The sequence below is a fragment of the Trachymyrmex septentrionalis genome, unplaced genomic scaffold (assembly GCF_001594115.1).
Source record: "Trachymyrmex septentrionalis isolate Tsep2-gDNA-1 unplaced genomic scaffold, Tsep1.0 scaffold275, whole genome shotgun sequence".
NCBI classification, from domain to species: domain Eukaryota; kingdom Metazoa; phylum Arthropoda; class Insecta; order Hymenoptera; family Formicidae; genus Trachymyrmex; species Trachymyrmex septentrionalis.
Genome location: NW_017305436.1, coordinates 272,973 through 289,752, shown reverse-complemented (window position 1 = coordinate 289,752; position 16,780 = coordinate 272,973). Strand labels below are relative to the sequence as shown.

At 32.7% G+C, this 16,780-nt stretch overlaps 1 protein-coding gene across 1 annotated transcript in view; it reads left to right on the top strand.

The window, feature by feature from the left end:
- LOC108749210 overlaps window positions 1–15,605 on the top strand; it is a 142,892-nt gene extending 127,287 nt beyond the window's left edge. The window contains exons 11-13 of the mRNA XM_018487770.1: window positions 13,376–13,641; window positions 14,410–14,594; window positions 15,490–15,605. Coding sequence (XP_018343272.1) covers window positions 13,376–13,641; window positions 14,410–14,594; window positions 15,490–15,553 — 515 coding nt within the window. The 3' untranslated portion in view covers window positions 15,554–15,605. The remainder of the gene's footprint in view (window positions 1–13,375; window positions 13,642–14,409; window positions 14,595–15,489) is intronic.
- The last annotated feature ends 1,175 nt before the right edge of the window (window positions 15,606–16,780 follow it).

Genomic DNA, 16,780 nt, shown 5'->3' with positions numbered 1-16,780 from the left:
ATCAAGTCTGCCTTAAAAGGAACCCGGTTCGAGTCGATGGAAAAGGTGAAGCGAAAATCGGCGGAGCTCCTAAATGCTCTTACAAAAGAAGACTTCCAGCATTGCTTTGACCAATGGAAAAAACGAATGGAACGGTGTGTGGCGAGGGGAGGGGAGTACATTGAAGGGGAGCATTCAATTGTAGAATAATTTTTAAAATAAAACTCTTTTTCATAAGCAGTCTCGTTATTTAATAGCCAGACCTCGTATTTAGTTTAATGCAGGTTTATTTATTGTAGAAGTTTAGTGCATGAAAGTGCATGAAGAGATAAATAAATACAGTTTAAAAGATAAACCATCAACCATCATGCTTGAAATCGTCTACTATGTGCACTTCAGCCATTTTAACGCGACATTTCTGAAGTATTTCGAGTTTTTACTCATCATCGTCCAGAAACAACTTCCTAGATTTCTTTCTTACAAGGAAAGGGACCCAACTGTCCCCCTCCGATCTTAATGAGCTTTTAGTTATTTTCCAGACAAAAATAAGAGACACGTATTTTTTTATACGCGTCTATATGTATTTTTAAGGGGTGAAACACTCTTTAGAAGAAAATCAGTGTTTCTCTTTCGAAGCGGATGTCGTTGAAACTGTGAGAGATAGAAAAAAAAGTTTGAAATAAAAGTTGCATTGTTTCAAGAGTATTTTATAATACAAAAAAAAAATTAAAAAAAAATTTTTTTCATTTATTCCCATCATTTGACTTTTTTAAATAAAAAATTTTGATTTTTTTTTTTATAATAAGAAGAAAATTATTTTAAAACGAATTCAATCATGTGTGATAAAGTTATTTTCCAAAGTATCATTTTTGAGAAATAATTAAAAACGGGCCGTACTCCTTCATGCAGCACGTTCGTGATGTTCCGTATTTTTGCATAGGACAGGAATCAACGATATAAACATATCTATTTTTGGAACTCTGTGGACGTCTAGTCATAGAGATTTTTATCACGCACGGCTAGATAGCACTTGCGTAACGTCTGGATGATAACACAGTGTCAAGATCGAAATCATTATGTAATTGTAAGCCGAAAAGTGCAGAGTGTACGTCGCACTTATATGAATTACATTTATTGTTTGATATACAAATTAAATTAATATCTAAAATTGTATTATTACTTTAGTGCTGTGTTGCTTGAATTTAAAATCAGCAAGAGAAATTAAATTGTAAAAGAATTATCGACGAGAAATGATTGAACGTAATAAAGGAGTAGGAGAATATTGGGAGTGGGGTTTGTACATAATAAGCAGCAATATAAAATGCTGTGTTACGCGAATATCATGGTCAGTTCAGACATCGTCAGAAATCGTATAATAGTACCAGTGTATCAGTTGCTACAATTTCGTAAGTATATTTTTAAAAAATTTAATATTCATATTTTCCATATAATTGTATTTTAACTTGTAGACATAATATATCATATAATATCAAATAAAATTCTTATTTCTTGTATTTTTGTTACAGTACTGAACAGAAACGTCTTCTGTTATTACTTTTGTGGAAAAATTCTTAACGAATTATTATACATTACATATAAACATTTATATTATATCACAAGTATCATTGAGTTTCTCACGAAGAAGAAGAATTTAAAAAAGTACAATAAATATTATACGAGGTCTGTTCAAAAAATATCGCGAATTTTGAATTTCCGCGGGTTACGTATATTCGATTTTCGATTTTTTGTGGCGTTATGTTGGTACTCATGTCTCTCACTTATGCCGACAAGTTCGGCCATTTTGAATGTTCAGTTAATTTTTGACAGCTGCTTTGCTTGCACGTGTTTTGGCTCGTCTTCGATTTTTGCCTATTCCAAAAAATGGATCAAAGAATCTGTATCAAATTTTGTGTGAAAAACAAAATTAAGTGCGCGGACGCATTCCGAATGTTGACTGTGACATATGGTGAAGCTACCTTGGACCGAAGCAACGTTTATCGGTGGTACAAAATGTTCTCAGAGGGCCGAGAAGATGTGAACGACGAAGAGCGTGCCGGACGCCCGAGCACGTCAACAACAGACGAAAACATTGATGAAGTGAAGAAAATAGTATTGGCCAATCGTCGAATCACCGTTAGAGAGGTTGCTGAGGACCTAAACATATCGATTGGCTCGTGCCATTCGATTTTTACCAATGATTTGGGCATGAGACGGGTCGCCGCGAAATTCGTACCAAAATTGCTCAATTTCGACCAAAAACAGCATCGCATTAACATTGCTAAGGAGCTGTTGGACTCTGTCCGCGACGACCCAAATTTGCTCCAGAGGGTCATAACTGGTGACGAATCATGGGTTTATGGTTATGACGTGGAAACCAAAGTTCAATCATCCCAATGGAAGCTGCCGCACGAGCCAAGACCGAAAAAAGCGCGCCAAGTTCGGTCGAATGTGAAGGTTTTGCTTACAGTTTTCTTCGATTGCAGGGGCGTGGTGCATCATGAGTTCTTGCCACAGGGTAGAACGGTCAATAAGGAATATTACCTGCAAGTTATGCGCAATTTGCGCGAAGCAATCCGCCAGAAACGCCCGGATTTGTGGAAGAACAAAAATTGGCTTTTGCACCATGATAACGCCCCTGCTCATACATCGTTGCTTGTGCGCGAATTTTTGACCAAAAACAACACACTAATGATGCCGCAGCCACCGTATTCCCCAGATCTGGCCCCCTGTGACTTTTTCTTGTTCCCGAAACTGAAGAGGCCCATGAAAGGACGACGCTACGCTACGATTGAGGAGATAAAGACGGCATCGAAGGAGGAACTGAACAAGATCGCAAAAAATAATTTTTTGAAGTGCTTCGAGGATTGGAAAAAACGTTGGCACAAGTGTATAATATCTGATGGGGATTACTTTGAAGGGGACAAAATAGATATTCATGAATAAATAAATAATTTTTGAAAAAACACAAAATTCGCGATACTTTTTGAACAGACCTCGTATATAGGTCAATCGGAAAGTTCCGTCTGTTTTTTGCAAAAAGTATGATTTTATTTAAAAAACAATGAGAAAGTACCTCAATCAAAATATTGTCCATCGTTAGCGATGACTTTTTTTTCATCTTTCGAGCAGTAAACGAATTCCGCGGCGAAAGAATGACTCATTTTTGGAGACTATCCACTCAGAGACCCATTTTTCGACGTCTTTATAAGAATTGAAGTGTTCTTCTGCAAGTACGTGTGCTATCAATCGAAACAAGTGATAATCGGAAGGGGCACAGTCTGGTGAATAAGCCGCATAGGGTAGCACTTCCCAGCGAAGTGCTTCTAACGTTTTCTTGACAAGTTTTGTGACGTGAGGCCGAGCGTTGTCATGAAGCAAAATCACTTTATGCTGTCTCGTTTCATATTCTGATCGTTTTCCGTGCAATGCTCGGCTCAAACGGATAATTTGTTCTCGGTAGAAATCCCCTGTGACTGTTTGACCAGATTTCAACAGCTCGTGGTACACTACACCCTTTTGATCCCACCAAATACAGAGCATTGCCTTCTTTCCGTGGATATTCCGTTTTGGCGTCGATGTCGATGGTTGACCTGGATTACAAATGATTTTTCGGCGTTTGGGATTATCGAAATAGATCCACTTTTCATCGCCAGTCACAATTCGGTGCAAAAACCACTTTCTTTATTGCCTAGCAAGTAGAATTTCGCAGATGATTTTTCGCCTTTCAATGTCTCTTGGCTTCAGTTCATATGGGACTCATTTTCCTTTCTTTGTAGACCTTTCCCAAGGCTTTCAAACGATCGGAAATAATAGATTGAGCACAATTTAATGCTTCTGCAAGTTGTTTTTGCGTTTGACATGGGTTTTCATCCATCAATGCCTGCAATTCTTTGTCTTCAAATGCTCTTGGCCGTCCAGAACGCTCTTTGTCCTCCACATCAAAATCACCACTTTTAAAGTGTCGAAACCATTCTCTGCATGTTTTATCGGAAGGAGCACTATCACCATAAATTTCTACGAGCATTCGATGAACTTCAGCTGCAGTTTTCTTCCATTTGAAGCAGAAGATTAACACTTCACGCAAATGATTCTTATTTGGCTCAAATGTCGACATTTTCGATGCAGTAAAAAGCAATGTTATTGATGCAAACGTATACTTTTATATACTGAATTTTATTGGCAGATAGTAAAACTAAAAAATTAAGCTTGGTTTAGACATTAGAGTTATCGACAGTTCTAGGTAGCGCTACTCGCCGCTAGATGGACGGATCTTTCCAATTGACTTAATAATATATACTTGTCATTTTAACACTAATTGTAAATTAAAATTAATCTTTAATACAATAAATAATACCGTATAAATACACAATGAAGCGTTATTATTGTTGTGATACAATTATAATTTTTATAAAAAATACGTTTACAATTTATTATTTAGAATTTTTAAGCGACAAAGTGCGGTTGCATCTGAAAAATGTGATAAATGCTGCTATATATTGCTGCTACTTTTCAAAATTTGCTTGAAAGTCCTTACAAATAACGAGAGAGAAATAAAACAGAAAATAGAAAATGTGCTGTAGGAAATGTATGAGTATGAGGATCAATTTGAAATAGAATAGGAAGAATCCCTTGATTTTGAAGATTCTTTTTATATTCCGGAAGCAAAATTAGTTGAAGAAGAAGAGTTGAATGAACAAGAAGAAGAGGACTACGAAACAGAAGAAAAATGATGTTAAAGAAATGATATGTGAAAATGATGAGATACCAATCGAATATAAAAGGTGAGCCGTGGAATTTTGGAAATCTGAAATTACGATGAAGCCAAAGTCGCTTAACACAGTAAAAATAAATTTCGGAAAGTAACATCACTACGCCAATTACGAAGATGGAAAGAATAGGTAAACAGTGGTGGAAGTAGAGTGGATAGGCTAAAGGAAATTTCATCATATATTAGGTTGTTTGGAAAGTAATTTCGTTTTTTCCCAACAGAGGACTTATTGTATTTTTTCACAGCCAACTTCACACAGCCAACTTTAAGCCGCATAATCATAATATATTTTGACAGCTGATATAGCAAGGCTTGCTTGTGAAAAAAGTTCGATTGATTCTACGCAGTAGTTTTTGGTTGGTGCCTTATCAAATATGAAAGTGAAAAGCAGCATTTTCGGCATATTTTACTTTTTTACTATCGAAAAGGTAAAAATGCTGTTCAAGCAAGAAAAAAATTATCCGATGTGTATGGAGAAGATGTATTGACAGAACGCCAGCGCCAAAACTGGTTTGCAAAATTTCGTTCCGGCAATTTTGATGTTGAAGATGCACCACGTTCTGGAAGTCCAGTTGAAGCTGATGAAGACACAATAAAGGCATTAATTGATGCAAACCGGCGAATAACAACTCGTGAGATCGCTGAGAGATTAAATTTATCGAATTCAACCGTTCATGATCATTTGAAACGCGTCTGATTGAAAATCGTCTTTCATTTTCATACGAAAAAACGAAATTACTTTCCGAACAACCTACATTGCAAAAATTCGAAGAAAGTCTGGAAAAAGAAGTAGCTATTCATGACATCGATATTACTCGATGGGCCCTCAAAGCGCAAGAAAATGTAAACGTTACAGGATTTACAGCTTCACCTCGGTAACTAAGAAAATTTAAAAGACTACACAGAATTGCATTCCAAAAAATTACAAAATTCGTGACAAAAACCTATTCAATCAAAAGAGCATCTAGAAGCAGAAGATAATGGATTTGTTGAGAATGTTAAATGTTATATAACTTGTTATAGATTTAAAAATATTCCGATCAAAGCGGATTCCAATTAGAATTACATGCTGGTCGTTTATTAGCAGTTGAAGGTACAAAAAAGATAAAATGTGCGGTACATTCGGTCGGTTTCGGCAACTACACATAGCTATACCATTCAATCAATAATTTCAGATGATGATAGATTATTATGTCCTCTTTTTATAATTCTAAAAAAACCGACTGGAACATTCGGTCCGAGAGTAGAAGAAACAATGTTTAGATAAAATAATATTTATGTTTTAGTTTTCAAATTTGGTAAATTTCCTGGTGAAAAAGTTTCGTTGAAATTATTCCACGTTTTGGAACATTTCAACAAAAAATTGCTGAAAATTTATTAAAACTTTACTAAAAGTGAATTTTTCAGCTAACATACTGAAGAATCACTGAAATTCAATCGAAATTTCTCTGCAATTTTCTGAAATTTTTCTGGAATTTTGTCGAAAATGAATTTTTTAGTTAAACATCTGAAATTAAACTAAAACTTTTTTAAAATGCTGAGATTTTGTTGAAAAGTGTTCCAAAACGTAGAATAATTTTAGCAACATTTTTCCACCAGAGTTAACATTGCATTATTTTGAAATTTGATTAAGAGAAATTTTTTGTCTAAACGTTGGTCCTAAATCGGTTTTATTATTGGATTGAATTGGCCATTGCCCTGATATAGTTGCAAGAAATAGACCTATATCCGTATAAGATTTTTTATTCTTCTAACTATACCAGAAGGAACAACGGATACTAGTAGGAACAAAGATAATCGTTAGATGTGTACGGTTTCCATTTATGGAAGAATTTTATAAAACATTTTTCAGATATTATCATGATTTTAGATTTGGAAGTTAAACTTTATTCGAAAGATTCCATTTTAAAATTGCAATCGTTAACACATTTTTAATTTTCTTCGCCAAGATTTCAAAATTTATTTAAATATGCCTTGTACAAAAGCGATTACATAGATATTAAACCAGAAGAATTTAAAATTTCTGTAGATTTTTGTTTCAAAAAACATTCTAAAGCAACATGTAATGTTTGTGGCGGTATTGTTATAATTACGCATGGTGCAAGAAATCTCTTTGCATACAACGTTGTTTTCACTATCATTACCTTTGTCATGAATTTAAACCATAAAATTAATTGTTATTAATTTATTTTATTCATGTTACCTTATTATATATAATTATTGTATATTATTATACAATGTCGTAATATGATTTTTGAAAATTATAGTAACGAAGGCTTTGATATAAAAAATAATTATATTGTATCTATAAAGGTGATTTATGTCTCTGAAGAGGGTTCAAAAATGAGCCGAAACATGTAAGTGCGTTATTGTAAAGTTTTGTATTATATCTGTATATTATTTGCGCAACGACTACCGAGTCCGACTCCTATTGCCCTGTCTCCAAATTTCTTTTAAAAAATAATTAAATAAAAAAATATATATATGTCTTATGTATTACTAAAGTAACGTTATAAATAAATTACATTTTTATATATGCTATTTTATTTATTATCTTGACAATAAAAATTTATATTTTTATGTCCTATTCTTTCTATGTCCTTTCTTTCTAAAAAATTCCTCGCCCAATTCGTCGAAGTTGATTGTCTTGGACTGCTCTCCTTCTTTGCAATACCCGGATCAAGTAATTCTCGTAGTTCATCTCTGCCACTATTTCTATCCACTGTTTCAAAATTTGTATTTTCTCTCATGTATGGTCGCACTACAGCAACTAGACGTTTCTTCTTACATTCTTTACATAGAAGAGGGAACTATACACATAAAAAATAAAATAATAAAAAATTCTGACATAAATGAATAGATAAAAAGAAGGCCTATACGAGTTAACGTAATTAATAATCTCTCAATTATTTTAATTGAACAACAAATAATAAACATTAACGCGCATGTATTTAAATCGAGTTCGCGAAACGTATAGGATAAAATTTTGATATGTATAATATTAACTTATGTATATACTATTCAATTACACAACAACTAATGCACTGTTTACTGTGTTAACTCATAATGATTTTCTACATTTTGTAAGATTTATGAAGCCTTATCTCATGTTATTTGAAGCAATTATAAATATTATTAATAATAAATAATGTGTGTATGTGTGCGTGCGTGCGTGCGTGCGTGAGCATTTATAAATAATGCAAGGACATTTTATATAAAATGAATCTTATTTGTAGAAAATAAACATTAATTAGCAATTTTATTATACAATGAATACATTCTATTCTAATGTAAACAAATAAATTTTGCAAACATTTTGCACGCTAAATTTCTCGACTGTACGAATACTTTTTGCATTGACTGAATACCTACATATACGTGTATGTGTATTAACTCTACGAATATGTGATATATTCATTATTTACTATGTGCATAATGTATTATTTATTTTTTGCTTTATTTATCATTTCATATATAACAGATAAAAGATAAATGATACATATGATGCGTGAATGGAATGCACTTATTCACATCATCGATTATTTATGTTAATTCGAATTTTCTTCGATTCCTCTCCTTTACTTCAAATAAAAAAATATAATTTTACAAAATATTAATTCAATTTGTACGTCAAACAATAAATGTAATTCATATAAGTGCAACATACACTCTGCATTTTTCGTTTTACAATTACGTAATACACGGCTTTCGATCTTGACACTACTATATTATCATCTAGACGTTATGTCTAACGTGATAAAAATTTCCATGACTAGACGTACGCAGAGTTAAAATAGATATGTTTACATCATTGCTTCCTGTTTATGCGAAAATATGCAACATCACGAATGTGCTACGTGAAGGAGTACGGCGCGCGTATAGAGGCGTTTTTAATTATTTCTCAAAAATGTTACTTTGGAAAATAACTTTATCACACATGATTGAATTCGTCTTAAAATAATCTTTCTTTTTATTATAAAAAAAAATCAAAATTTTTTATAAAAAAATCAAATGGTGGGGACAAACAAATAAAATTAAATTAAAAAATTTTTTTCTTTTGTATTATAAAGTACTCTTTAAATCATGCAACTTTTATTTTAAAACATTTTTTTCTATTTCAGTTTCGACGGTATCCGCTTTGAAAGTGAAAATCCGATTTTTTTCTAAAGAGTGTTTCACCTCTTAAAAATGCGTATGGGCACGTATAAAAAAATACGTGTCGCTTATTTTTGGAGAATAACATACTAAAAGCTCATTAAGAAGAGAGGGGGATAGTTGGGTTCCTTTGTTAGTATGCCGCTCTTTAGCCATCTTATCTCTTGTGTACATAAATTCCCTTTGTATTTCATTTGCTCATTCATTAGTTCTCCGTATGCTGTACAGACTTCTGACATTCCAGGTTGCAAAGTTTATCTCGTTATTCTTTAGCCATAGCCAATTTTGTCTCCGAATTTTCCATTCAATCCGTGGCCTCTTCTCCTGTCTGCAATGAATAGTTTTTGACGAATATAGGTTATCAGCCTATCGTTCCCCAATCTGGAGGATCAGTTGTTTGCTTTCTTTCATTCCCTATGCTTCCACCGAGGTTAGATACTCGATTTTCAGGGGTTAAGCACCATCACTGGACGGCGAGGCAGACTAGGAAGGAAAGGTGTGAGGCTTTATTTCTAGATCTGCCATTCGGTGTACGTCACTTCTCGAATAGTACTACATATGCACATACATAGAGGAAAGGAAAGGAATCTATTATGAGATATCGAGTTCATTTTGGACAAATATTAGAAGTCTATGAGCAGAATTTAAAAAAATAATAGATCATTTTAAAGGGAATTTGAACTTTAAGATAACTCAAAGAATTGGAAAGGATACGGACAGTAGAAATCAAATGCAGAAGACGTCGCGCAAGTATTAGGTGTACAAAAAAGTTCTGAGCTTTTTTTTGTAAAATTCCCTTTCCCATCGTATGTAATCGTACGGAAATGGCTTGCTGCGTAACGCCAAGCTGTTCTGCAAGCTCCTTTTCAGTTTGCGCAGAGTTTATATCCAGCAGTGCTTGCAATTCGTCCGTTTCAATCTTTTCAGGGCGTCCAGCACGCGATTCATCTTTAAGACTGAAATCTCCTTGGCGAAACTTTTGATACCACCTTTTGCATGTTGCATGACTTACAGCGTTCTCTCCATATGCAGCACAAATCATTTCAGTGGCTTCAGCAGCATTTTTCTTCAGATGAAACGCGAAGTGGATGGAAAATCGAATATGCTCTTTTGTAATTGCCATCGTGAACACTACTGATTTTTGAGGTTATGTGCATCAAACGCCAAACCGTATCGCATTTCAGGAGGTTAAATGTTACTGTTTTAAAACCCCAAAAGGGCGGGAAGATATATAAAATTTAAATTGTTATTTCGGTTGTATCAAATCTAAAGCTCAGAACTTTTTTGTACACCTAATAATATGTCTAGAAGAAGTGTGAAACTTCTTTATTCACTAAAACGCGCTTACATGTTTCGGCTTACTTTTGAGTCTTCCTCAGAAACAACAAAAATTAACATACATAAACTGTGAATAAAAATTATCCTATCATGATGAGCACCCCTGCCTTGAGAGAATTTAAACGCCAAAAAGAGTGAAATAAAACGAAAAAGTAAAAAGAAAGATGAACGAAAAAAAGAAATAATGGAAATATCGAAATGGAAAATATAAAAAACTAATTTATCAAAAACCTTAAGATTATAATTATCTCGAAAATAAGGACGCTCACCCTGATCACAAATCACAAACTGTATCGCAAACATTACTATAAATTATTTAAAAACCGGTTCTCGATATTTTAATCAGTCAGTATCAGACACAGTGAGTCACTTACATAATTACACAGTAATTTCAAACAATTTTCGTTTATTAGTTTAGCAGAAACGTCGTTATCTCGTATTAGGCGCCTATCTCATAATAGGGGCTTTCCTCTACGTATACTTTTCACGTTTTCGCTCTAAAGAAAAAATTACATGATCGTTACCCAGCAGATCGAGCATTATATAGCGCACGCTGTGGTTCAGCAGAATCATCTTATCTCATGTCACCTAAGATTATGCACGTTAAGTTCGGTACTATGAATCTGTTATATCCGTTAAGTATCTGCAATGTTATAAAATATAATTAAAGGTTTTGACAGTGAAGAAGTGCTTTACTTTTTTCTTTCTATCGTTCTTATAGATCATTTATTTGTGTTAGCACCCAAGAGTATAACAATTGGTATTTGCAAAAAGTTGCACTGATTTGCGGAATTGTACGTGCGCTTGTTGATTTGGTGTAGGCTGACTTCAACGCGCAAGTTTAGGTTGCGGCATGAAACCGGACGTGCGGAGACAGACATCATTTAAATATCCGAAACGCGGTTTAAAATTACGCGTCGTCCGCAATGCAATGTTTTCAATAGGCGGTATTCATATATGAACACGAAAAAAAGGGGAAAATCCGGATTGATCGAGTTTTAATTAACCCTAGTGGCGATTGCAAAGAATGTGTTCGACAGAGGCGGTAAACACTCCACCTCTTAAGTTCTTTGTTAATCACTTGCATGTAAATAAATGTATGTGCCATTCGACTGTCGAGAATGGCGAAGGCAGAGTTCTCTACCTCCATTTCTTATCTATTAGATGAAGGACAGTGACTGCCGAGAACTCTCGACGGAAGTAGAGCACTTTCTATCAGCTTTATCTTATCGCGCTATTGAATCTTAGCTAAAGATCCTATTTCTCAGTAGATTGCAGATTTCTGGCTCAGAATAGGATCTCGGTCGGAAAAGACGCTTTCAATGACGCAAATAGAGAGCGTCTTTTCCGACCGAGATCCTTTTATACTTGGTAATCGTCAAATACCTCGGCCATCTTCGTGACTTTTCGCTGACTGGTTTTTCCCGCTCCACTAGATCGCTACGGCCTGGTTTTCGGCTGCGCTCGGTTGGTTCCGAATTTTTTCATCGCAGTCGATTATATTCGAACTGTGTGATCGCGGTGCTTGAAATTTTACTTTTAAGAAAACGTCGGACGCACCGCACCCTCCTCTGAGTGCGTGCATCGGCAATATCCGGCTACTTTCGCTGAGAATGATGCGATGTTATAGAGAGACACACGTTACTCTGAAACTAAGCAGTTTCGAACATATGTTTATATAAAATTTTGAATTTGTCTGAGAAATTATCCCTTAAAATTTTTATCATACTTAAGATACACACCCTGTATATACATTGTATAGAACAGCAAACATGTGGTGTTTTATTTTACTTTTACTATTTTTTATTTTGTACTGTTAAAAAATAAAAAATAGTTAATAAAAAATTAAAAATAGGAGAATTTATTTAACCGTGAAGTATCAAAATATTAAATAAATAACTTAAATAAATTTCAAGTAAATGTTAATGTAAATACTATTTACTATTTTTATTTATTTGAAATAAGATACTTATTTAACATTTCGATGATTAAACAAATTCTTCTATTTCTTATTTTCTATTCATTTTTTATTTCTTAACAGTACAAAATAAAAAATAATAAAAATAAAATAAAACCACATGTTGTGTCTTATATATAATATATGTATAGGGATATGTCCTAAGTATGATAAAAGGATTTTAAGGGGTGATTCTTCACTCAAATTCGAAACTTCATATGACCGTATGTCCAAAACAGTTTAATTTCAAAGATACGTATAACGATTAACGATGCGTCCTTCTCATAAATTCTTCTATTTTTAGATCAAGGTCATTGCAGAAAGCTCTCTTTTCCTATATATTTACCGTTTTGAGATATTTGAGTAGAAATTAAAATTCTTTATATGTATGTAATTGCCATTTTTTGTGCGTGATCATTTTTTGTATATTTAAAATTGAAATAATATGTTATATAATGCAGTGTTCTACTTACTTGGTACATACTATTAGATTGATAAATCTACACATATGTATTGGGTGGTCCGGAAAGTCCGTGCGGATTTTACAATGAAAAATTGTATATACAATACGATACCTTCGTCAAAAATGAACGAAATTTAAATTTAAAAAAAGGGTTTTAAAGCTTGAAATCTCTACTTTTAAAAGCTTATCACATTTTTTAAGTTTATATGAGTTTGATAATTTTTACATACCAAAAACTACGAGCTAAAAAAGATAAAAAATTTTCTTTTCACTTTGGGGGTCTCTCACGTGCCCAAAAAAAATTTACGAAAATTTTCGACTACCCATCGTGAAAACTTAAAGCTTTCCCTACAAAATCATTTTTTAAAAATGTTCCTATAATTTTTTGTTTCTGAGTTATTCGCGAGTTAAGTAAAGAAGCATTCTGATTTCGATTGCTCATAACTCCGATAAAAATCATCATATCGCAATTTAAAAAACAGATTCTTAAAGCTGAAACTTTGCTCTAGCGAATGATATAATCGTAACGAAAATTTCGCAACAAATAAAAAAACTTTTGAAAAATCAATGAAAAAATCCGCACGGACTTTCCGGACCACCCAATATTGTATACACAAGATCCTTACTACGTTTTGAAATGACATAATAATGCAAGTATTTGAGAAAGAAAATTTACATTGATTTCGATATAGTGAGTTTAAAATGAAACTTTCAGAGTGTCCATTGACGCGCGGTAGTTTACCCAACTTGCATTCAGACTCAGTCGGCGGTGAAAATAGCGGAGATTCTACTGAATCGTTAATTGATGAGGCCGAGGATTATCTGCGACGAAGCATTGATTCTATGCTAACAATATCAAGCATCAGCACGGATTATTGGAATAAACAGACAACAAGACGAAGAAGAACACGAAGACATTCAGAGCCGAATTTGATACACGATTGGCATCCTCCTCAGGATGCCAAACCATATTTGCCAAAGGTATTGTTATATTTGTAATTTTTTTCATGTCTTAATAATTTAATTCTAAATATTTTAAATATATAAATATATAAACAAAAAAATGGATTTAATTTGCAAAATGATATAAAATTGTTGGATCCATTATATCATGATTTAGTTAAGAAAGAGTAATGTTTCCTTGTTTTATAAGTTTGTATTGTTGATTTTTATTGTTGATACTTATTCTTATCCTGTGTTTAATATTTGTACATATAAACACTGCGAATACAAAACGTCCTCTCACACGCTCTCAAGATACAAATATATCACATTGTGTTATAACGGATCATCGTTATGCTGAGTTTAATATAAGTTTTTCAACTAATTTAATTTTAACTCGACCATGGAAATCATTTTAAAATTTCAAATATTATCTCGATATTTTAAGTAAATTACGGAATTCTGATTTGAGTATTTAGCTAAATACGACAGATGACAATTGCAGTTTTTAATTTTAGACAACAGCTTAACGATGAAATTTAATACATTTACACTTTAATCACCTATCATTTATTCACCTATTTTACGACGTAATTTGATTCCGATATTTGTTACTTATGCACTGAGGATGATCTAATCTTATCGAAAAGTCTGTAATTGATGATTGACATATATATTATATTTAGATTATACATGTTTAACTATGTCGGCTTTCATTGGCATTATTTATCCTTTATTGATTTAATCTTTGTAGCCTTATTTAATTTTAAATATATAATTGCTCGAATTTTTATGTGCACTTTTCAGATACCAAGAGATCTCAAATTGAATCATCTTGTGAAGGTTATATCACCGGAAGGTAGGGTCCTCCAAGGTCGCGTGAGATATGTAGGTCCCGTTCCTGGCCAAGAAGACACGCATGTGGGAGTGGAACTGCCATATGTCAATGGTTCATCTGATGGTACTTTTCATGGCAGAAGATTTTTCGATTGGTAAGCTTATGAAATAATTTTTAAAATGCAAAATATTTTGCAGACATGTATTACGAATAAATATTTAAAGAATAACATTTCTTTTATTTGAAACTACACGTATAATAGGAAGAAAAGTAAAATTTTTTATATAAAAAAAATTATTAAATTAAATTAGCCTTTTTCTCTATTTGTTTCTCTAAATTTTTACACAATTTCAGTAAAAGTGTATTTCAGTAAAAGAATATTTCATAATATTCTTTTTGTCTTTAATATTTCTGGATATATGCAGGGAATGGAAGTAACTCGTTACTTGTAACGAAGTTACAATTACAAGTTACTTTTTGATAACTTTACTGGTAATTGCGTTACTTTTTTTTCTGGTAACTGCACCGATAATAAAGTTACACTTTTTTGGTAACGGTAACGAATTTTATAGTTACTTTTATAGTTACTTTGCACAATTGCCCAGCAAAAATGGATTGAAATAAATGGAAATGGATTCAGATTTTCAGAAATATTAATTCACGAATGTTAATAAAATGAATGCTTTTCAACCTTGAATGCATTTTTATTCATTTATAGGAATTGCATGAAGCATATCTCTATGCTTTTCAATTTAAAAATAATATTAGCTTTTTCTGTGCATTGTGAGTACTATTCAATTCAAAATTTTGAATAGGAAATGCAGTTTTTCAATCCAATTACATCCAATTGAATCTAATTGAATCCAATTGAATCCAATTAAATTCAAAAAAAATATTTGCTATTTAAAATACACATTCGAATAGAAAAAAATTTCAATTCATTTTAATCCATTCTCGTTTGCTGGGATGCTATGTAGAATATATTTCATTAAAATGAAAGTAATAAATGTTTCATTTATATTTCAATTAAGAATAAATGTCATTTACAGTGATCCGGATCGAGCAATCTTTGTTCCGTTTAAGAAGGTGGTGCTTGCTTGGTGCACTATTTGACTCGAAGCATCGATCTCTATGGTCACCCCTCGTATTCTACTCTCCCAGTATACTATGTAAGAATTGATGATATACAAGTCATATTTGTGGATGTTTATCTTCAAAAGCTAAACAGTTTCTGATTAGCGAAATCAGCGAGATGATGACTATTCTTAATCTGTGGCGATTCTATCATTCTACTATTCTCTACTATACGGAATCATCTAACTACGTGTTAAAGCTATCCAAATTTGAAATCCTTCGGACACTAATCTAATAGCACAGTATATACAGTAGCGTAACTCTCCTGCTTTTATGTTGGCCAAAATAGAGTGCGCATGCGTGAAATAAGTAAATTGCCCTGTCTCTTTTCCTCCTTTTTTATTGCGCTCTCCTCTCTCTCTCTCTCTCTCTCTCTCTCTCTCTCTCTCTCTCTCTCTCTATTTAAATAAACGTTTCAATGTTCCACTTAAACATTTGTTTTTCATGCATACATATTCAGAGTAAAAATTTAGAGGGAAGTATTATGTGTATTGTCCATTTGATGAAATGTTGTGTGAGAAATCTCGAGAGATTGGTTTAATTTTTGTGAAAAAGTAATAAAGTGCAAAAGTGAACAAAAGTAAACAAAAGTAACATAGAAAACCGAGCAAGAAAGATTTTTTTTTATTTATTGTATTTTATACTTATTTTTTAGACATATATGTATATATTTCTTTTATATCAGTTTTCTCATAATAATTTCATAGATATATAATTACATAATATTTCTTTATACAAATATACATTTTAAGTTAATTTAATATTTTTTCTAATTTTTCTATATTTTTTCTTTATTTTTCAATATTTACAATTTATTTACAATTTATTTTTATTAATTTTCATAAGTTTAAATTGTTTTATTGCAATATTAGATTTATTCGCGTCGCATGCTTTAATATGCTCCAATATGTTCCTACAATAGTACTTACTCACTTCAACGAATTCGTTGGATTGCGATGCGAATAAATCTAGTAAATTTTGCAAGAAATTTTGACAGAGTGAAAAAAGGAAAGAAGAAAAGAGAAAGAAGTTAGATGGTAACTGTGGCAACGCTAGGTAACTTACTTATTTCATGCATGCGCGCTCCATTTTGGCCAACACTAACATCAAAGGTGCCGACAGAGAGTTGCGCTATTGTATATACTATGCTAATAGCGAATCTATCGAAATATGTGTTAATATTAAAACTCATTATAAATTGTACCC